Source organism: Stegastes partitus, unplaced genomic scaffold (genome assembly GCF_000690725.1).
Source record: "Stegastes partitus isolate 25-593 unplaced genomic scaffold, Stegastes_partitus-1.0.2 Scaffold1780, whole genome shotgun sequence".
Lineage (NCBI taxonomy): Eukaryota > Metazoa > Chordata > Actinopteri > Pomacentridae > Stegastes > Stegastes partitus.
In genome coordinates, this window is record NW_007579511.1 from 96,288 (window position 1) to 113,587 (window position 17,300).

The window sequence follows — 17,300 nt, forward strand, 5'->3', positions numbered from 1 at the left end:
CTTCAAGTGAGGTGAAAAAAATGATCTGCAGAGAGAAGGGAACACACAGCGAGAGCGGAAATGTACACATCACACACACACACACACACACACACACACACACGCACACACACGCTCAGGATGTGAATTGTGCTCTCCTGCTACAGTACCTCAGAGGTGATTATTTTTATTACTCCATCAATTATTTACCATATTGTATAGGAAAATATTATTAGAATTGAAGGGAAATGGAATTAAATATGAATGAGATAAAATATGAATGATAAATGCTCCAGTAGCAATATAATATAATATAATATAATATAATATAATATAATATAATATAATATAATATAATGAAAAAAATTGAATTTATAGTGATATTAGAATGCAACATTGAATGTGTCGATATTTTTTTAATGACACTGCAATTTTGTGTGTGACTCCAATGAAACAATGGCCAGAAAACCCGTGCAATGTGGCACCTGACAAGGTTGTGTATTGTGGAGGAACCTCACTTTTAGCAATTTCCTGTTTGGCAGAGGGCAGCTTAACATTTGGCTCCTGCTCTGTTCAAATCTGCTCGTTGGACAAACTCATGTTCGAATGTATTTACATGCAGACAGACAGACAGACAAACCCGTGCACATTTACAGAGATATCTGAATGTACAGGTACAGGCATGAACTCATCTGGGTGCAGGGAGGTTTGTAGGTCACCCCTTTTCACACATTTTAGATTACAGGCATCTGAGCACATGAGGAAGCTCTTATTCACAGAGGTGCAGTTCCAACCACAGGGACACAAACACAGTGAAGAATGCAACCGGTACAGTGTTTTCTGTGACTTACCTACGAGACAAATTGACAAAAATGACATGTATATCTGTATAAATATAAGATGCATCTGTTGTTTGAGGTCTCATAGAGTTTAATTAAGCAGAATCTGATGCCGACACTGAGATTAATCCCCTAATATTGCAAAAAAATCGCAAATGTAAGAAAGAATTAAGACAAAATCCCACATTCAAGGATCGAACTGATGTTAAGCAGAAGAGCTACAGTGCTGCTTGACAGTATAATAAATAAAGTCTGTAGGAGCAAAAGTAACCCCAAGCTGCATTAGTCAAATCAAGTAGGAAATAGAATCTTGTGGGACTTAATTGGGTGCCTAATTAACTAATCAAACAGACCAATCAAATGAGAGAGCTTTAGGAAAGCGTTTGATTAAAGCAGAGAAGAAAGAAGTCTCACCAAAGTGTATCCACACACATGAACACATCAGTCTGGCTATAAAATCATCTCCAGAAGATTTGAGCTCCGTCCACCCGCTGTGAGGCCAGTGATGTAGAAATGGAGAGCGCTGAACACGACTGAAGCTCGGCTTCAAAGAGCCCCTCTGAAGCTTCCCCAAGAAGCACAAGAAACACAGAAATTCAGATTAAAGTCAACAATAACATCTAGAAATGTCTGAGATCTGCAGTTTTTAATTATGCTCATTGTTTGTGTCACAAATTGGAATTGAAATGTTGTTTATTATGGGTATTTTAATTATTATTATTAATTTTATTGAAAAAAAAAACCCAAAAAACTGTCAAGCAGGACCTTCTGTCTGTAATGCTGCTCTGACTTGGTAAAAACACAAATTTCAATCACTCTACATTGTAATAATAACAATACATTGTTAGTTTTTCAATTAAAATGTGGACAACACAATCGCATGGAGACTTAGCGAAATCTCAAACTGAACAGACCTTTGCTGACAGCTAATCTGTCAAAGGCTTTTCTCACCACAGTCCAGGAGCAGGTTATCTCGGAGGGAAGCTGCGTTACAGATGGACCCAGACAGGACTAACTGAGGGAAGGAGGACCGCTTGGAGGCCAGATTCTCTGGACATCTGGCCCTAAAAGGACACTCATACAGATGACCACGACCACACAGTTATAACCAGCACATGCACATGCTGGACATGAACACAGGAGCTGAGGAGAAGCAGGGGGGTTGGGTAATGGTTTGAACTGGTGATGCAAGAAAAAAAACTTGAGAGCATGTTTTTTTCCTCCCTCTCCCTCTGACAAACACAGATAACATCCAACACATTTACCAGCCATCTGCAAGAACCATTATCACTCTCACGTACCCTTGAGTTCGGGGCACATTAGTATTGGGAAGGCGTGCAGACACATGCTTGAAGACTCCACCTTTATAGAAATACGGATTATCTCCGTGTCAAAGCGTTGAGCGGAAGCAGAACGGAAGAATGACACATGGACTTGAACACAAACTGTTTACAGCCTCAGAATGGCTGCCTCTGAGCTCGCACACAACACCGGCAGCTTGAAACGGATGACAAAAGCCTCTGGGACAAAAGCAAGGGGGGGAAAAAAAAAATCCATACCTAGAGCCATTTTTCAGGCGTTGTGCGGCGACAGTGACCGTCTCTGTGCTTGGAGGACGCCCTGATGTTCTAATGACAAACAGACAAACTGACCCTCGCCTTCTCGCTCTTATCCTGCAGGTCTCCAGAGAGGCATGTTGGAATCCAAACCTAACTGGGAAAACAATTCAAAATGACGAGATTCCATTTTCTACACGCCAAAAATTATCTCCTTTGTATCCTTTGGGATCGTTGCTTTCAAATGGCGCTTTACATCTGCAACAAACTTGGTGTAGGAAAGTAGTACAAAGAATTTTGGATGAACTGAAGCCATTTGAGTCTCCATCTGTCACTGTTTGGATGCAGCCAAGTGTGCATGCATGTGTGTTTTAGCGTTGCATATGTTTTAGCTAAATGCTTATTAAGAGGGTTTAGGGCTTCAGGATCCTTTTGAAATTGAAAAAAATAAATAAACAAATCAGCCTTCAGAGACGTCTGTGATACACACTCGAATAAACAGAATCAATAAAAGTTCTGAGGACAAGAAAATCTGACATTATCCCCTTCCTGTTCCCCTGTCAGCCCAAAGCACACACACACACACACACACACACACACACACTCATCCTGTTAAAAACAATAACTGTAATGTTTTCTATTTCAGTTGGTCTCAATTATTAATTATTTGTCTCTCTGGTGTTAAGAGAGGATTGCCGGTGGATGATAAAAACACATTTCTCATTCAAAAATTATCACTGCATGCGTTCACATGATGAAAAATTCATCTTACAGCAGGATCTGCTGTCGGCTCCTAGAAGAAATATTTGGAAGATGAAGCCGTGGCCTGTAACTGTGCAGCGTGCTGCTCTTGACAGTAAAGAGAATATCGTCAAGCAAAGGGTGTGTGATGCCATGATCTAATGTTCAGCCATTTAACTTGTCTTTCTTCTTTTTCCTTTGTGTCTTGCTTCATTTTTCTGACCCTGACAAAGTTTCATTCTTGTTCAATTGGATTTCTGTTGTTGTGTGCAGCACAGTGGCCTCCTTTCCAAACAAATTCTTCTTTCGAGTGCAGCTGGAACAACAAATGCGCTCCACAATAACATTAGATAAACATCTCATGGAGACACTTCTATTGGCATATAGAGCTGAAAACACCACTGAATTCATTATGTTCTATCATTTAGCCGAAGGACACAGTGACTTTGAGAGTGCACCATAAAAATAAACAAGTCTCAAGAGCGCCAAAAGATGTCAGTCCTGAAACAATGATCATTTCCAATCCTACACAGTTATGTTCATGATTCCACTGTGGACAGATTTCAAAATGAATTTCATTATGCTCTCTATGCCATTAGCACTTTACGCTAATCACGTAAAAGACACAACAGCAGGCAATGACCCATGCTGCATTTGCACAATGTGCTGCGTATCTAAATAACATATGTTTGACAGATGCAAACTCGTATCTTTGCAGGTTTTAAATTAGAAGACTAAACAAATTAAGCAGGAAATATCATTCGACGGTGCTACGGGGAGAAAAAAAATGCATGCTTTCAATTTTCACATTTCCACTCCATTACATAAAGGGAGCAACAATATTAGGAACACCTTTTAAATGCAATACAGTCCAGCAAACCACCATCGCCCATTATGATCACAACAATAAACAAAGTGCCTTTTTAATATCAAGCAAAACTCTAAATATATAGACACTCAAAAAGGAGAATTAATGGCAGTGAAGTGACATTTCACAGGTGTATCTGATAAAGTGGCTGGTGAGCGTACATATGAGAGCGGCTGTCCTCGGTAACCTCTCACCTGATGCTCCCTGGGGCACTGGGTCATTACCCATCACACCCCTGGGCCTTCTCACCACCTCCAGGCAAGTCTCCTCTCCCGAGACGTGTGATCTGTTCCTGTCATTTCTGTCACCACACAGACGGTGATGTGCGTACAGCCAAAGCAATACAGCTGGAACTACCTGTGTGCAAACTAGCAGGGTCAACGGAAGGTGACACCCCTTTTTAACCTCTTTCCATTCTAGGAGGGGTTTGTTTTGAGGATGAGCGTTTCACTGTACACGCAATAAAATCGGCGCCCTTGCTGTTTCGTATTTGACAACCTCAGTCATGTATGGTTTACCCGCTGAGAGGTAAGTTCCCTCTCGTGCTTCGCATAATGTAAATTTGAGACAACACAGCGAGGGACGGTATGTATCTATCAGCATAGACGTGTGCCTCACAGCTTGCTGGTCCTGTTCGAAATCTATTAAAGGTGATGACATGTGGCCTCATTTCAGAAGAAAAAACATTTGCTTCTTGTTGCATAATGGATGTTAATTCTTCCTGGTTTTTGTCTCCGTGGCATCTCTGTTTACCTTTTAGAGAACACCAAGAACAAGAGAGTAAAATGCTATTAGGCTAAGAATAAGCATCTTTATTATGAAACCGGGACTGAAAGGTTTTTGTTAGCTGTAAAATCTCAAACATTTTCTATTATGTGCAGCGCAGCCTCTTACCTGGAACCAGACGTCCTTCTTTTCTTGTTTGTTTGGTAATTGCTGATGAAAGTTAGGAAACAAGTCAGAAAAGTAATCAAAAAACATACAACCCGAGTAGAGTGCGGTTATAGAAAACCTTGCATAGGCCAAACCTTTGTCATTTGTCAGCTGTACAACGATCTTCAGATTTCCAGAAGAGACAACTTAGACTAAAAAGCATCTGTGTGAGAGAGATATTTTGAGAAATTACAACTTAATGTCTTAAGAGCTGAGTTTATGTTGTATTGTTGTTGTATATGTATTGTATTAAAGATAATGTAAGTCTGCTCTGCGATGTTCAGTTTTGTGTTTCAAAATAATTTCCTCCATCAGTACTGCTATCAACTTACTGTAGTTTTACATTCATATTATATAATCCATACGAGCATGACCAAAATTATATCTTTGTATTTTTAAAAAAATGAGTCATAGGAGCTATTGTAGTCTTGAATTACTTCTGAACTTCACCTCTGCCTCCATTCTTGTTCAATTAGCACTCTTGTGTTGGCTTCTAAGTGCAGCCCAGAAAGCTTTCACCACAATTACGGTGGTCTTAAAATGTCAACTTTCCACTTTGTTCCCTGTAAAAAGTACAAAAAAAGAAAGAAAGGAAAAGGGAAAAAAAAAAAAATACAGCATATCTGTCAGAAATACAGGGCATGTGCCTTAACGTTAGCTCTGTACGAAATTCACAAATGACAATCCAAATTATTCCAAATACATTTATTACATTCACACACTTGCTGTTTCTCCCCAAAAGGGAGGCAGTGCAACATCAGAAACCGTAGGAAACAAATCAAAACCAACATTTACATCTAGATTTTCACTGATAGAAAACAAATTACAATGGACTTGATTTTTACATCTGGATTTACAAAAAAAACAGTAAACGGTACTGGACTGTTGTGGCATGCTGGACGATGTATTTTTCATCCATACTCGGGCATTAAGCTTTAAACGGACTGTCTATTTAAAGTGGTAATCTCATAGACTTCAATGCAAAGAAAGAAGTCTGTTCAGTAACTATCTGTCCCCAACAGAGTCTTTAGGTCCACTGATGACATCAGTGTCATGAGTGGTTTGATTATGCTGACATTTCATCACAAAATCTCTTTGATGCATTTTCTCGTTTTAGAGGAACTAACCCCTTTTTGCTTCATGTGTAGTGACCTCGAGGTGCAGCCCAGGTGCCAGCTGACTGGCAACATCATGCAGGTGACACTGGCTGCATTTCACATCACATACTTTTTTCTTTTACCTAAATTATGTACCGCAGCTACTCTCACAAAGTATGCATTGAATAATGCAGCATGCATACAGCTGGGACATACTACTGTGCCATAATATTGGGCCTTAAACATTGACTGTCGCAGTCTGCAGCGCCAAATGAACCGTTGTCTGGCTGCAGAAGTCGGCAGCTCAAGCTTGAATATAACCGTGTGATACGGGGACGTAACTGTGCAGAGGATGGCCAGAAAAGAGAGCTAGCTTGTATGCTGCAAAATATTATTGAAAGTAGTAAGATAGCCTGGTGTTTTTTGAAGCACTATGTATTGGGGCAAGGTGGCGCAGTTGGTAGCACTGTTGCCTCGTAGCAAGAAGGTCGCCGGTTTGCGTCCAGGGTGTCCCCTGCCTTCGCCCTAAGTCGGCTGGGATAGACTTCAGCCTCCCCCATGGCCCTAGTGAGGATTAAGCGGTGTATAGACAATGGATGGATGGATGTATTGGGGCTTACTAAATCTTTTTCTTTTTACAGTATGTTCGTTTGGATATTAGACCGTGCCCACCGCTTGGTTCTCTTGGAAGCGAGGTTCAAAAACAGTTTGCAATTAACGCTTATTGTCAGAGAACGACATTAACTAAATAACAGAGATGTCCTGACAGAATGATACAAGACTTGGCAATGTCCAAGAATTTGGTGTTTGCAGTTCTGTGTTTTTGATTTATTCTTTCCTCAACGTCAATACAACTTTCTTAGTCTCCATTCCTTTACCCACTTTATCATATCAGACATTATAGCCCTTCTTTAGCGCAAATTGTCAAACCCAAAATGATGACAAATTTTCAGTGCTAAGGTATTTAAATAAGATGATGCCCATTTCCATAGGCTGATTTCTTACCACATCACAGCAAACCTGCCAAACGCTGCATACTTTCTACCCCCTGGAGCAGTGGAACCAGGCGGAGCTGACGCTGCTGAGAATGAGAGACAACCCCTGAACTGAAAATGTGCAGTAAAGAGAGCATTACGAAGCCCGCGCTGTAAAGAGAATCTCCCAGCGGAGTCCTGATGATCTCCTCTCACTGCTCGAGCCCCTCGCTGCCAAGCAAATACCACCACAGTCCTAACGAGTGGGAGGAGGAGCGAAAGGTGCCTGGGAAAGTTGTGTAGCTCCAACAGAGAACATAAGGAGAAATAAAGGTGCCGTTCCTTACATGTGAATCACATCCTGTGCCGACAGAATCAAAATGATTTTTAAAAAAAAATTACTAGAAACAAGGCGGGTGATGGAGCCGCCGCCAACTTTAACAAAGTGCTGCCAGATGATTACAAAGAAAGTCGTGGAAATGTCTGAAAATCACCGGTTCAAGAAGTGGAACGTATCAGAACTCGATGCAAAAGAAGCATTTAAACCAACGCAAAGGGGGAATGTTTTGGAAATAAATGTGACGGAAGTGATCTCGGCAGTTTTGGCTAATCTCGGGTGTGATGCCAATAAAATAAAAAACATCAGGAAATTAAAGGAGAGTCTTAGTCCACATGAGAACAAGGGCAACTGCGGACACTAAGAAAGTAATCTCAGAGATTTAAACAAGATGAAAATAAAAACACTGAACCCTAGATTCTGATTTGTACTTTACTTCGCGATCACGCAATATGTATCCGACCTCTACCCTTTCTCTCTCTTTATTCTGTCAGCATCCCGAGATGTCTTTGGTTTTGTTGCGCCGTTGGAAGCGCGTGTCGGCAGGGTCAAAACCTTGTTCCTGGGCTCCAAACAGGGCCCAGCTGGGAGTTTTGGCCATGTAGTCCAGGGCTGAGAAGCTGTGCTGTCCCCCGCTCTCCTCGTGAGCTCGGGCCAGCTCTTGAAAACGCTCGTAGTCGATCCATGTCCACCACTCGCCGTCCACCTTGAACTGCAAGCGCCCGCAAAGGAAGGACACAGAAACAAGATTGGTACAGGAGTGAGCGGCGGTAATCCAGGCAGTGTTTACTGATCGATACAGTGTGTGGAAACCTGTAAGCTTCTTAAAGTCTTCTATCGACTTTTCTGCAATGTGAATTCACAAAAGATTATTTATCAGCCAAAACAGAGAATTCATGAAAAATCTTAAAAAATCACAACTTAAGGTGCAGATAATACAACAAAATTCAAAGACATCACTGCTGAATCTCTTCTCAAATGGACTTTTATTACAACTAACATCTATTTCATTACTGATATTAATAATTATAACATATCTACATGCGGTGTTGATTTAGATCTTGCAAATATTACCAACAAATTCCATTTTGTGTCAGTGAAGCCCAAATCAGAAAACAGTATCATCACCTCTACCTGATTTCAAAGAGATAAAACTGTTCTGGCATGATGGGAAAAATAGATCTCGTAAAATAAATCATTTTGCAAACTAAAATTTAGTTAATTTCAGATGAAAAACCTTCAAAAAGACCAGTACATATTTACACATTTCATACAAGTACGCCCTTGAGAGGGAAAGACGAACAATCATGAGGGAATTAACACACCAACAGAAAAGTGTTAATAAAAAATTTACAAACGTAATCAGAAGACCAACAGTAATTATAGAGCTTCTTGCTCCACATCTGCCACTCGCTGTTAAGTTTAGTCTCTCTTTAAATGGTTGTGGATTCACCAAATCCACCTCCTCCCTTCTCCTCCAATCGCCCCCTTTATCAATCACTGCTTCCTACTTCTCCATCCAGCTCGCTATCAATCTTACTAAAGAGAAAAAAAGAGGGAGACAAATGGACGGGCGAGCGAGGAGCTACAGGAATGTGTTTGCTGTGAGCGGCTTCAGAGAGAGAGAGAGAGAGAGGACGGAGGCTGACAGGGAAGGAAAAGCCTCCGACATTATTCTGCCTCTCTAAGCCTGCTTGTTTTCCCAAACCGGGGTGAAGAGCATGACCTCTACTTTCCCAGCATGCAACAGTGCTCTCCAGTTGATACGATACCATGTTTCCCTTGTTTACAGCAAAAGGTGGAAAAGACCGAGAAAAAAAAAAAACAGAGAGCAAGCAAAGCCTCGAGCCCGTGTTACATAAAGTCTTTCCCCTGAAGTTTAGTGCTGTTTATGGCAAAGTGTACAGCAAAGTTTGATCTTTAAAATGGTCCTCGAGGACTTTAAACTCAGTCAAGGGCATTGTTTGAACTTTTTTTTTTTTTAAAGATAAGCTATAACTGCACGCAAAATGCCACTAAGTCGTCACCGGGGACGACTGTTGTGCTTTTAGCTCTTAGCGTTTAGCATTTAAAAGCTCTTTCAGGTTCATGGCTGCTTTGACCAGACCTCCCTGTGGGTGCAAAGGGGCTTTTGTTTTTTGTGTTTTTTTTCTTGAGAATTCTAAGACTTACATTAAACTGCTTCTACAGCTGTAATTCAGAGGATTACATCACTGGCGTTCTCGGAGAAAACAGCAGCTTAAAATGACGCGTAATGCAGTCATGATGGACTAACGCTTATTTGCCCAGTTAAAGACTTTCCTGATGGAGATGATGCCTCTCTGAGGGAGCAACAACATTAAGCGTTTGAGCCTGTAGATACCTTGTGCCTGCCTCAGCCATTAGAGAAAAGCTGCCTGCTGCATTGCTAATGAGGCCTGAGAACGAGAGAGAGAGAGAGAGAAAAGAAAGCAGCGTCTATTGGGAGTTAATGTTTCTGGTAATGAGAAAGGATGATATTTGTTCAGCCGACATCTCGGCAAACAATTTGAGTCTCTGAGCAACAAAGCAAAACCGTGCTGTCTGGGAAGAGAACAAGGCGGCCTGTTGTTTTAACTAACAGCGTCTTTGCTCGGGATCGCTGAAGATGCTCGTGACAGCGTCTTCGTTGAGCATAAAAGAAGGTGGCTTCATGTATGAACACGTGCCGCTGAGCTGAGATTGACACATGCAGTCAAAGAGAACGAATGGAAGACCAACGGCTCTTATCTCCGTCTTTGAATTAAACTGAAATTAAACCGCATGCTTCTTCTGCTACAGCATGGAGATATGCTCTTTAAACGAAGAGGAAACAGTCCATTCCCTGTTGTGCAGACACTTTGCTCAGTGTGAGGAACCTTTCACGAATGTAATCTAGTTGTAATTCCACACAACATTTCCTACATGGTTGAAGTGACGACACAACTATGAATGAACTACAGAACTGCCACCGAACTGGATGCAAAAAAATCACAACAGCCACCTGTTATATTAAAATCAAATATTAACGCTACTGTAATCGAAAGAAGCGTCACACTACACTGTATTTGGTTTTATTTGTAAATAAACCACTATAAATACTGCATGAAAAATGACAGAAAAGCACATTTACACTTCATTTACATAACTATAAAGCTTTCGGTGGCGATCACCTCAGAATAATTCACTTCATTTGGAGGTGGAGCTCAAGATCTGGTGCATATTTAAAGGTATTTTTATTCTTTATGGTACTAATAGATATTAATACACTTAATGTGATGTTTACTGATAGCACTGGTCTGTGAGTGAACTTCGCTGTCAGAAAAATCTGCCTTAACTTCTTTTTTTTTCATTGCAGCATCCTCTTAGAAAATGGAACTGACATAGACAGAAGACGACAGAGTAAGAGGAAAAACAGATGGGGGGGAAAGGGAAGGGAAGAAAAAAAAGAACAGAGAAGAAAGAGGAAAAGGGCTGATGAAGAGAGTAGGATGAGAGATGAGAGAGGCAGAGATCCAAAGAAAATGAGAAATGCCTACCAATAAGGAGATCCCACAGTTTGAAAAGGAACTAATGATGATGATGTGTCAGCGCAGAGAGGATCTATTGCTACTTGGTAAAGAGAAACAGACCACATGCACAAGATGAGACTGATGTGCTCGCCCTGTGATGCATTTTAAACTCTCGCCGTTACGTAAGTTAACATTAAAACCTGGAGGAGTTCATATTCTGGATTCTCTTCCTGCCGAGGCTGCGCTGCGTGGAGATGCTCGGGACGCTGAAGACACTTAACATTCGGTTCTCCGTTCACAGGAGGAACCTAAAAATGCCTTCAGTTCCCAAAGTCTGTTGGATTATTGATGACTGCCCAAAAACCGCAGCGTGCTGGCACACGCACGCATCGGTAAATATTTACATGAAAAGCACAGCGAGGCATTCAGGCTGAAGGCTCCAATGTCTGACTAAACTTAAACATTCATTTTATTCTCATTTCCTCTCTTTATGCAGATGCGTCTACGTCCTTTTACTGATGTTGACAGTAAAGTGACATTTCAATCTACTGTCAAATCGCATCAAAGCCTCTGCTTTGTTTTGATCTCACATTTAAATCCCTAAAATAGCAAAAGCATAAATTCTACTGTTCTGAATGTAGTTTTTTATATGAGGTTTTTAACTCCAGATAAAATACACTCAGCTACAAAATAAACAGCTCAAATGACAGCCTTTACTCTTTGTTGTCATTTTAGCCTCTGCTTTAGCTTCAGGGATTTGGAGGATTTCCATTCTCACTGTGTGCACCTTTTAATTCAGGGTCCTCAAAACCCAGGTGTGTTGACTTTCCTCTTAAACTTAAATTAACTGCAAAGCTCTGCTTGCATGCTAATCACAGCTATTCATATTAGCAGTAATGAGACTACGATTTTTAATTATTAAATGCTTTGACGTGCTAGTTTTCTTTGAATTTATGCGCACATCTCCCCCATGGTATAATTTACTGTCTTATTAACTTTAAACTTTGCTAATTATGTTTTCTTTTTACTATAATAACCTTGATACACTTTCTCCCTGGCAGTTTGTAACACAGCATCTGCACACTCAGCACAAACAAACATGCATTCATACAACTTGTGTGTGTGTGTTTATATGCATGCAAACAAACACAAATACACCCGTGGACAAAAAGCATAATTGGAGGCACAGTATATGTTTAAAAATGAAGCTCTTCTCCAGGTCTTTTTTTCTTTTTCTTTTGAAGAAGCCTTAAGAGACGCAGTGAGTGCAAAATGCTGTTCATTTTTCTCATGGCGGCTCAGCAGCAGACACTATTTAACAGGCTTCAGAGCATCAAGCACTAATAATGCAATCTGCGTGACTGAGTGGAGGAAGTGGAAAGAGACGGAGAGAGAGTGAGTGTGTGTATATTAGGAAGTACTGACAGTTGTAGGCGAGGAGATGCAAATGAATTTCAGGTGTCCAAAGCAGGAGGACATATGCAGTGTTCTATTTGTGCTGGTGAGAGAATGACACAAAGACAAAAAAAAAAGAGAGAGAGAGATGGAGCAGAAAGGAAGAGGAGAGGGAATGTGGAAATCAATTCAGTGAAATATTGATCGTGTCCATGCTGGCGTGTGAGAAATGGAGAGGAATTAGGTGAACAACTGGCTTCTTAAAACCCCTTTTTTTTTGTGTCAGGTGAGTGTCTGACACTGTATCTGTGTGTGTGATCACCACAGCGGTAATAACAGGCATTCATACTACTCATGGACTTGCATGCATTGCAGATTATCTGTATAAAATAAGACTTGGACAACAGCTAAGCTAGCAGGGCCTGAGGCTACACTACGTTCTATGCTGACATGCAAACTAGTGATGTTCTTAATGACGATGAAATCGAAATTTACACTTAAACCAGTCAATGACATAAAACTGAGACAATTGAAGTCAATTTCATCAATAACCTTTAACACCACTTTCAAACCATTGCTAGGCAGTAGTGTGCGGCGGTTGGAGCTGCAACCAATAGCTAATGGCAGCGAGCTGTGCAACAGTTAACTGGCGATGTACATCAATAAAATACTGATAATTAGTTTAACTGACTAGCATTTGCAGTGCCGACTATTGAGAGTAGCAAATCATTTAGTTGGCTAATCGCACACATCCCCAACGCTAGCAGGTTTATAATGACAATGATAACATACTGATGTTAAGCAGGGACAATGTTTACAACACGAGATAAGCACTTTAGTACGCTTAGAATTGCTAACAAGCAAAAAGCAACTGTCATGCAATTTGTTTTGCAGTTACATTTTTATGAAACAAATGATTGGAAAATTGAAATTTCGTCCAGATGGCAGCGCATGATGGAAAGTGATCTCAAAAGCTATTATATTCATCCTGAGGGACATGAAAGTATGCAACAAATTTCTGGGCAATTTGTCTTGAGACACTTCAATTGAAATCCCGAATCTCTAAATCTCAAAGTGGTAAAACTCGGGGGGATTAGCAAAGCTTTCAGGATTCAGTGTCTGGACAACATGACAATCCATCTGATAGCTGTTGAGATATTTCCGTCTGGACCAAAGCGGTGAATGGAAAAACCGACTCTGCCTCCATTGATTTAGATGTCGTGTCGATCCACCCAGCACTGGTTGAAATATTTTAGTCTGGACCAGAATGGTGCACTGACAAAACAACCAGCAGACAGACTTACATTCCATCCTTCAAGCTATGACACGGCTAAAAAAGAAGTTTTTTTTAGAAGGTCATTGGAAATAGACGTACTCAAATCAATTTATTGTACCTCTATAGCACCAAATCATGACCTTATAATATAAGAAAAAAACCAAATGATTACAGAAACAAGATAACAGTGGTTTCTGTAACTTTGAAAACTGTGAATATTTGTTTATCAGACAGGTAGCTTGTGCCACATTTTGCTTGAAAAAAAATAAAACAAAACATAAAATAATCATTTCATCAAGGGGAAGAACTTGTCTAATAAACTTTTGTCTCTTTCCTTTTCTCTCTGCAGATACCGAGGGTCCAGTAAGGTTCTGTTGACATAGATTTATGACGGAGGTAAATCAATCTGTGAGCCGTCCCAAGCAAATAAATCCCCAGTAAATAAAAACAAAAGGAGGATTAGGAGTCTGGATACTCAAATAAACTGCGGCGACACATTGAGCACAGCGCAGAGTTTATATGTGTTTGAATGATGGGGAGGTGTGGACGTCTCGCAGACTCTCTTGAATTTCTACTTTGTCAAAGAGAGCCGAGGTGGCAATTAATCATCATTCATTAATTATTGACGGACAGTCGCCTTGGCAGATCCCACCGCTGACTGATAACTTTCTTGGGCGGTGAGCCTCCGCCAGAGTAAAACCACTCTGACGGTCGAAAAGCCGGCAGACAGGAGGTTGAATTAAATAAATGATAAAACAAGACAAAATCAAAATACCAATTTAAGAACTAGAAATGTGTGGTGACCTTCTGAGCTGTCTGGGAAGCGAATTTGACAGAGAATGGAAATAAATGATTTGTGTGTCTGTGTCTGGGAAATAAACTGAACAGATAAAAAAAAAATAACCGCATGCACATTTATTTTATATGTGTAAAGAATGCTATTGCATATTGACTGTTGGGTCAACAAATATGCTGCTAGCTTAGAAATGCAGCAGAACACTGCAGTAGCCAGTAAGCTGCATCTAATTAATATTCACCTAAACGTATTACACCCAATGCACACATACGGCATGTGTGAGCAAATAAGAGTTTAAAGTCCACGCTAGTTCAATACTGAAACCAATTCTTAATTTAGTTGTGCAGCTACTTCAAGAAGAACCACTTACGTATATGACAAAATAGAAAGTATGAATTTATCCTCCGATGACCAAAAAATAATTTCCTGTAAATCTATTTCTTGTTTATGAAAAAACAAACACGGCTAATTTAAAAAAATAAAAAAAAATAAAAAAAATCCCATTTTCTAGAACAAAGCATTAGCAGTAATTACATCAGTTTGTCTCTAAATGCCGTCAGAAGCTCTGGAAGAAATTACGACTAATTCTTTTTACTAGCAAGCACGATTAATTATATCAAAATGCTAAGCCAATTAAATCAACATGAGGGCTGCAAACAAAATATTGTTTTTATTGCGGATAAATCATGTGTGTTATTGTGCTCGTCTGCTTGCCATTTATTTGTGCAGCATTTTGGTTTAACTACTTTGAACGTGCCAATAATGAAAATTGCAGTTTCCATAATGGCAGCTTCAAATTACTGGTCTTGTCTGAGAAACAGTCTGAAAATCAAGATGCCACTCACTAGCAACGAGGACTACATAGTAAGACAACACACGTTATGAACTGGAACCCACAGATTCTTGGCACTTGAGTAAATAAAATAAAAAATACTCAAAATTCTGGGAGATTAATGTGTTCAGAGAACCAATGTGTAGGATTTATGGGGATCTAGAAGCAGAATGTGGTATTCACAATCGATCAATCACCTGTAACTACAAAGGTTTGGGTTTTCATAGCTTAGAATGAGCCGTTAGCATCAACACACAGCAGGTTTTCTTCCATTTTTTTCCACCACATGCTGCTTTTATATTGAAGTGGCAGCCACCATAAACCCAATGGTCTAGCCCTGCTTGCACTTCTAAGTTGGAAAAACCCACATTCAACCAACCGTTTAAGGACCTAGAACGGCCGATTGATTCTTCAATAAACTGAAAAAAACATTTTGTGAAGAATTTTAGACCCAAAAGAGGGGTGCTCCATTTCTAATTGGTAGCTTCAGCATGTTTTTAAGCTACTTCGGTGTCCAGCAGGCTCGGTAGCTAATCAGTTGATTATTATAGTTTGCAGATGCAGTATGTTGTGTGCGATGATGCATGTTCCCCTCCAAGGCTGGTTCTTACCTTGGTGTGTGCAATGAGCAAACAGTTAGAGTGTTCGTGCTCGCAGGCGATCTCATACTGAGGCAACATGTCCGCCAGCTGCTGGACGAAGGCGACCACTTCCTGGTGCCAGGGAACGTTTGCCATGGTCAGACTGCTGGCAGAGCTTTCCCCGCAGTACGTCACACCCTGGACACAGAGGAGCACACAATCAGAAACCAAAGACACAGATTTACAGTGTTGTGACCCGAGGAAAAGAGCGTAATGGGCAAAAATATCCCAATGCATAGTTCATCAAAACAGATATTTGTCTCCACACAAATGTCTGACCTGCTGGATTTTTGGCTCATACAAACATGACTAGAATTGTTGACATAATTAGTTTTAAACCCTTTGAATCGGATCATTACAAAACTCGTTCACAAGCAGGACGTTTTACACACAAGCTGTTTTTTTGTAGGTTAACTTTTACAATCTGAAATTATGGTCGCAGGAAATTTAATAGTGCATTTACGACATCAAACTTAATTGGGAATTAAACTTCGAAGAGCTGCCAACTTTTAGTCCAGGCCGCAAGTATTTCGACAGTTACACACTTTCCGTTCTCCAGGCTGTGTGCTTCGGCACATTCATTTCGCAATAAAATATTGAATACTACATAAAAGTCTCCGCTTTAATTCCGGTAGGTTTATGTTAATATTGGAAGACCTGTGCAGGAGAATGGAACTTTTAACACTGAGTCCACAAATTGCAAGAGTTTCTTCGGTTAGTTTGGGCAAAAGACGGGTCACGCAGGCTCAGAGTTGGAGGAGTTATCTATGAATATGATATAGAAAGGAAGGAGATGGTAATGAGGTTCCAAAATGAAAATCTCAAGATAAACGAGGTTGTTGGTTTGTCCAAATCAACAGTTGGGTGCAATGGGAAAACTTACAAACAATCTGGTAGACAGAAAAACCAAGTCTTGTACATAAGCAAACAAATTATTTGCAAGATGAAGAAAACTGCCTTCATGACTGCAAAACAAGTGTTTCTTTCCAGGATACAAGTGTTCATGTGTCAGCTGTCAAGAAAACATTTTGTGATCATAATCTCAGAAGATTTACCAACAGACAGAAACCTCTGTTAAGCCTCAAAAACAGAAGGCAACAGGTGTCGTTTTCTAACAAACTTCTGTGGATGAATGACACAAAAATTCACCCTTGATCAAAATGATGTGAAGAAGGAAGTGTGGATGAAAAAAAGAGGAGTTCACGACCCAAAGCACAGCCTTCTGTTAAAACCTGTATGGCTGCCAAGAGAACTGGCAAACTCAAGTCTATTTATGATTTCATTGCTGAGCAAAGAGTGAATGAAGAGGCACACAGGAGGGTTTTGTCTTTGCAGATTCAGAGAAATCAATCACTGGACATTTTATTGTTCAGGAGGACAATCAATACAATAAAGGGCAAAAGAGCTTTTCAAGGTGAGAAAGTGGAACATCCTTGACATTGGATGTTATTTTGATTGAGCTGCATTTAATTTACTGAAGACCAGACTGAAGGCAGAGACTGCAAAAATATTGACTATAAGGATTTT

At 40.3% G+C, this 17,300-nt stretch overlaps 1 protein-coding gene across 1 annotated transcript; it reads right to left on the reverse strand.

Moving 5' to 3' along the window:
• Positions 1-6,588: 6,588 nt before the first annotated feature.
• On the reverse strand, positions 6,589-15,911 carry LOC103372562 (S-adenosyl-L-methionine-dependent tRNA 4-demethylwyosine synthase-like; the record flags this gene model as incomplete). Its single annotated transcript, XM_008302230.1, has 2 exons — positions 6,589-8,036; positions 15,744-15,911. Coding segments are annotated over 2 exons (390 nt in total), but the record flags the coding sequence as incomplete, so codon positions are not given.
• Positions 15,912-17,300: the final 1,389 nt, after the last annotated feature.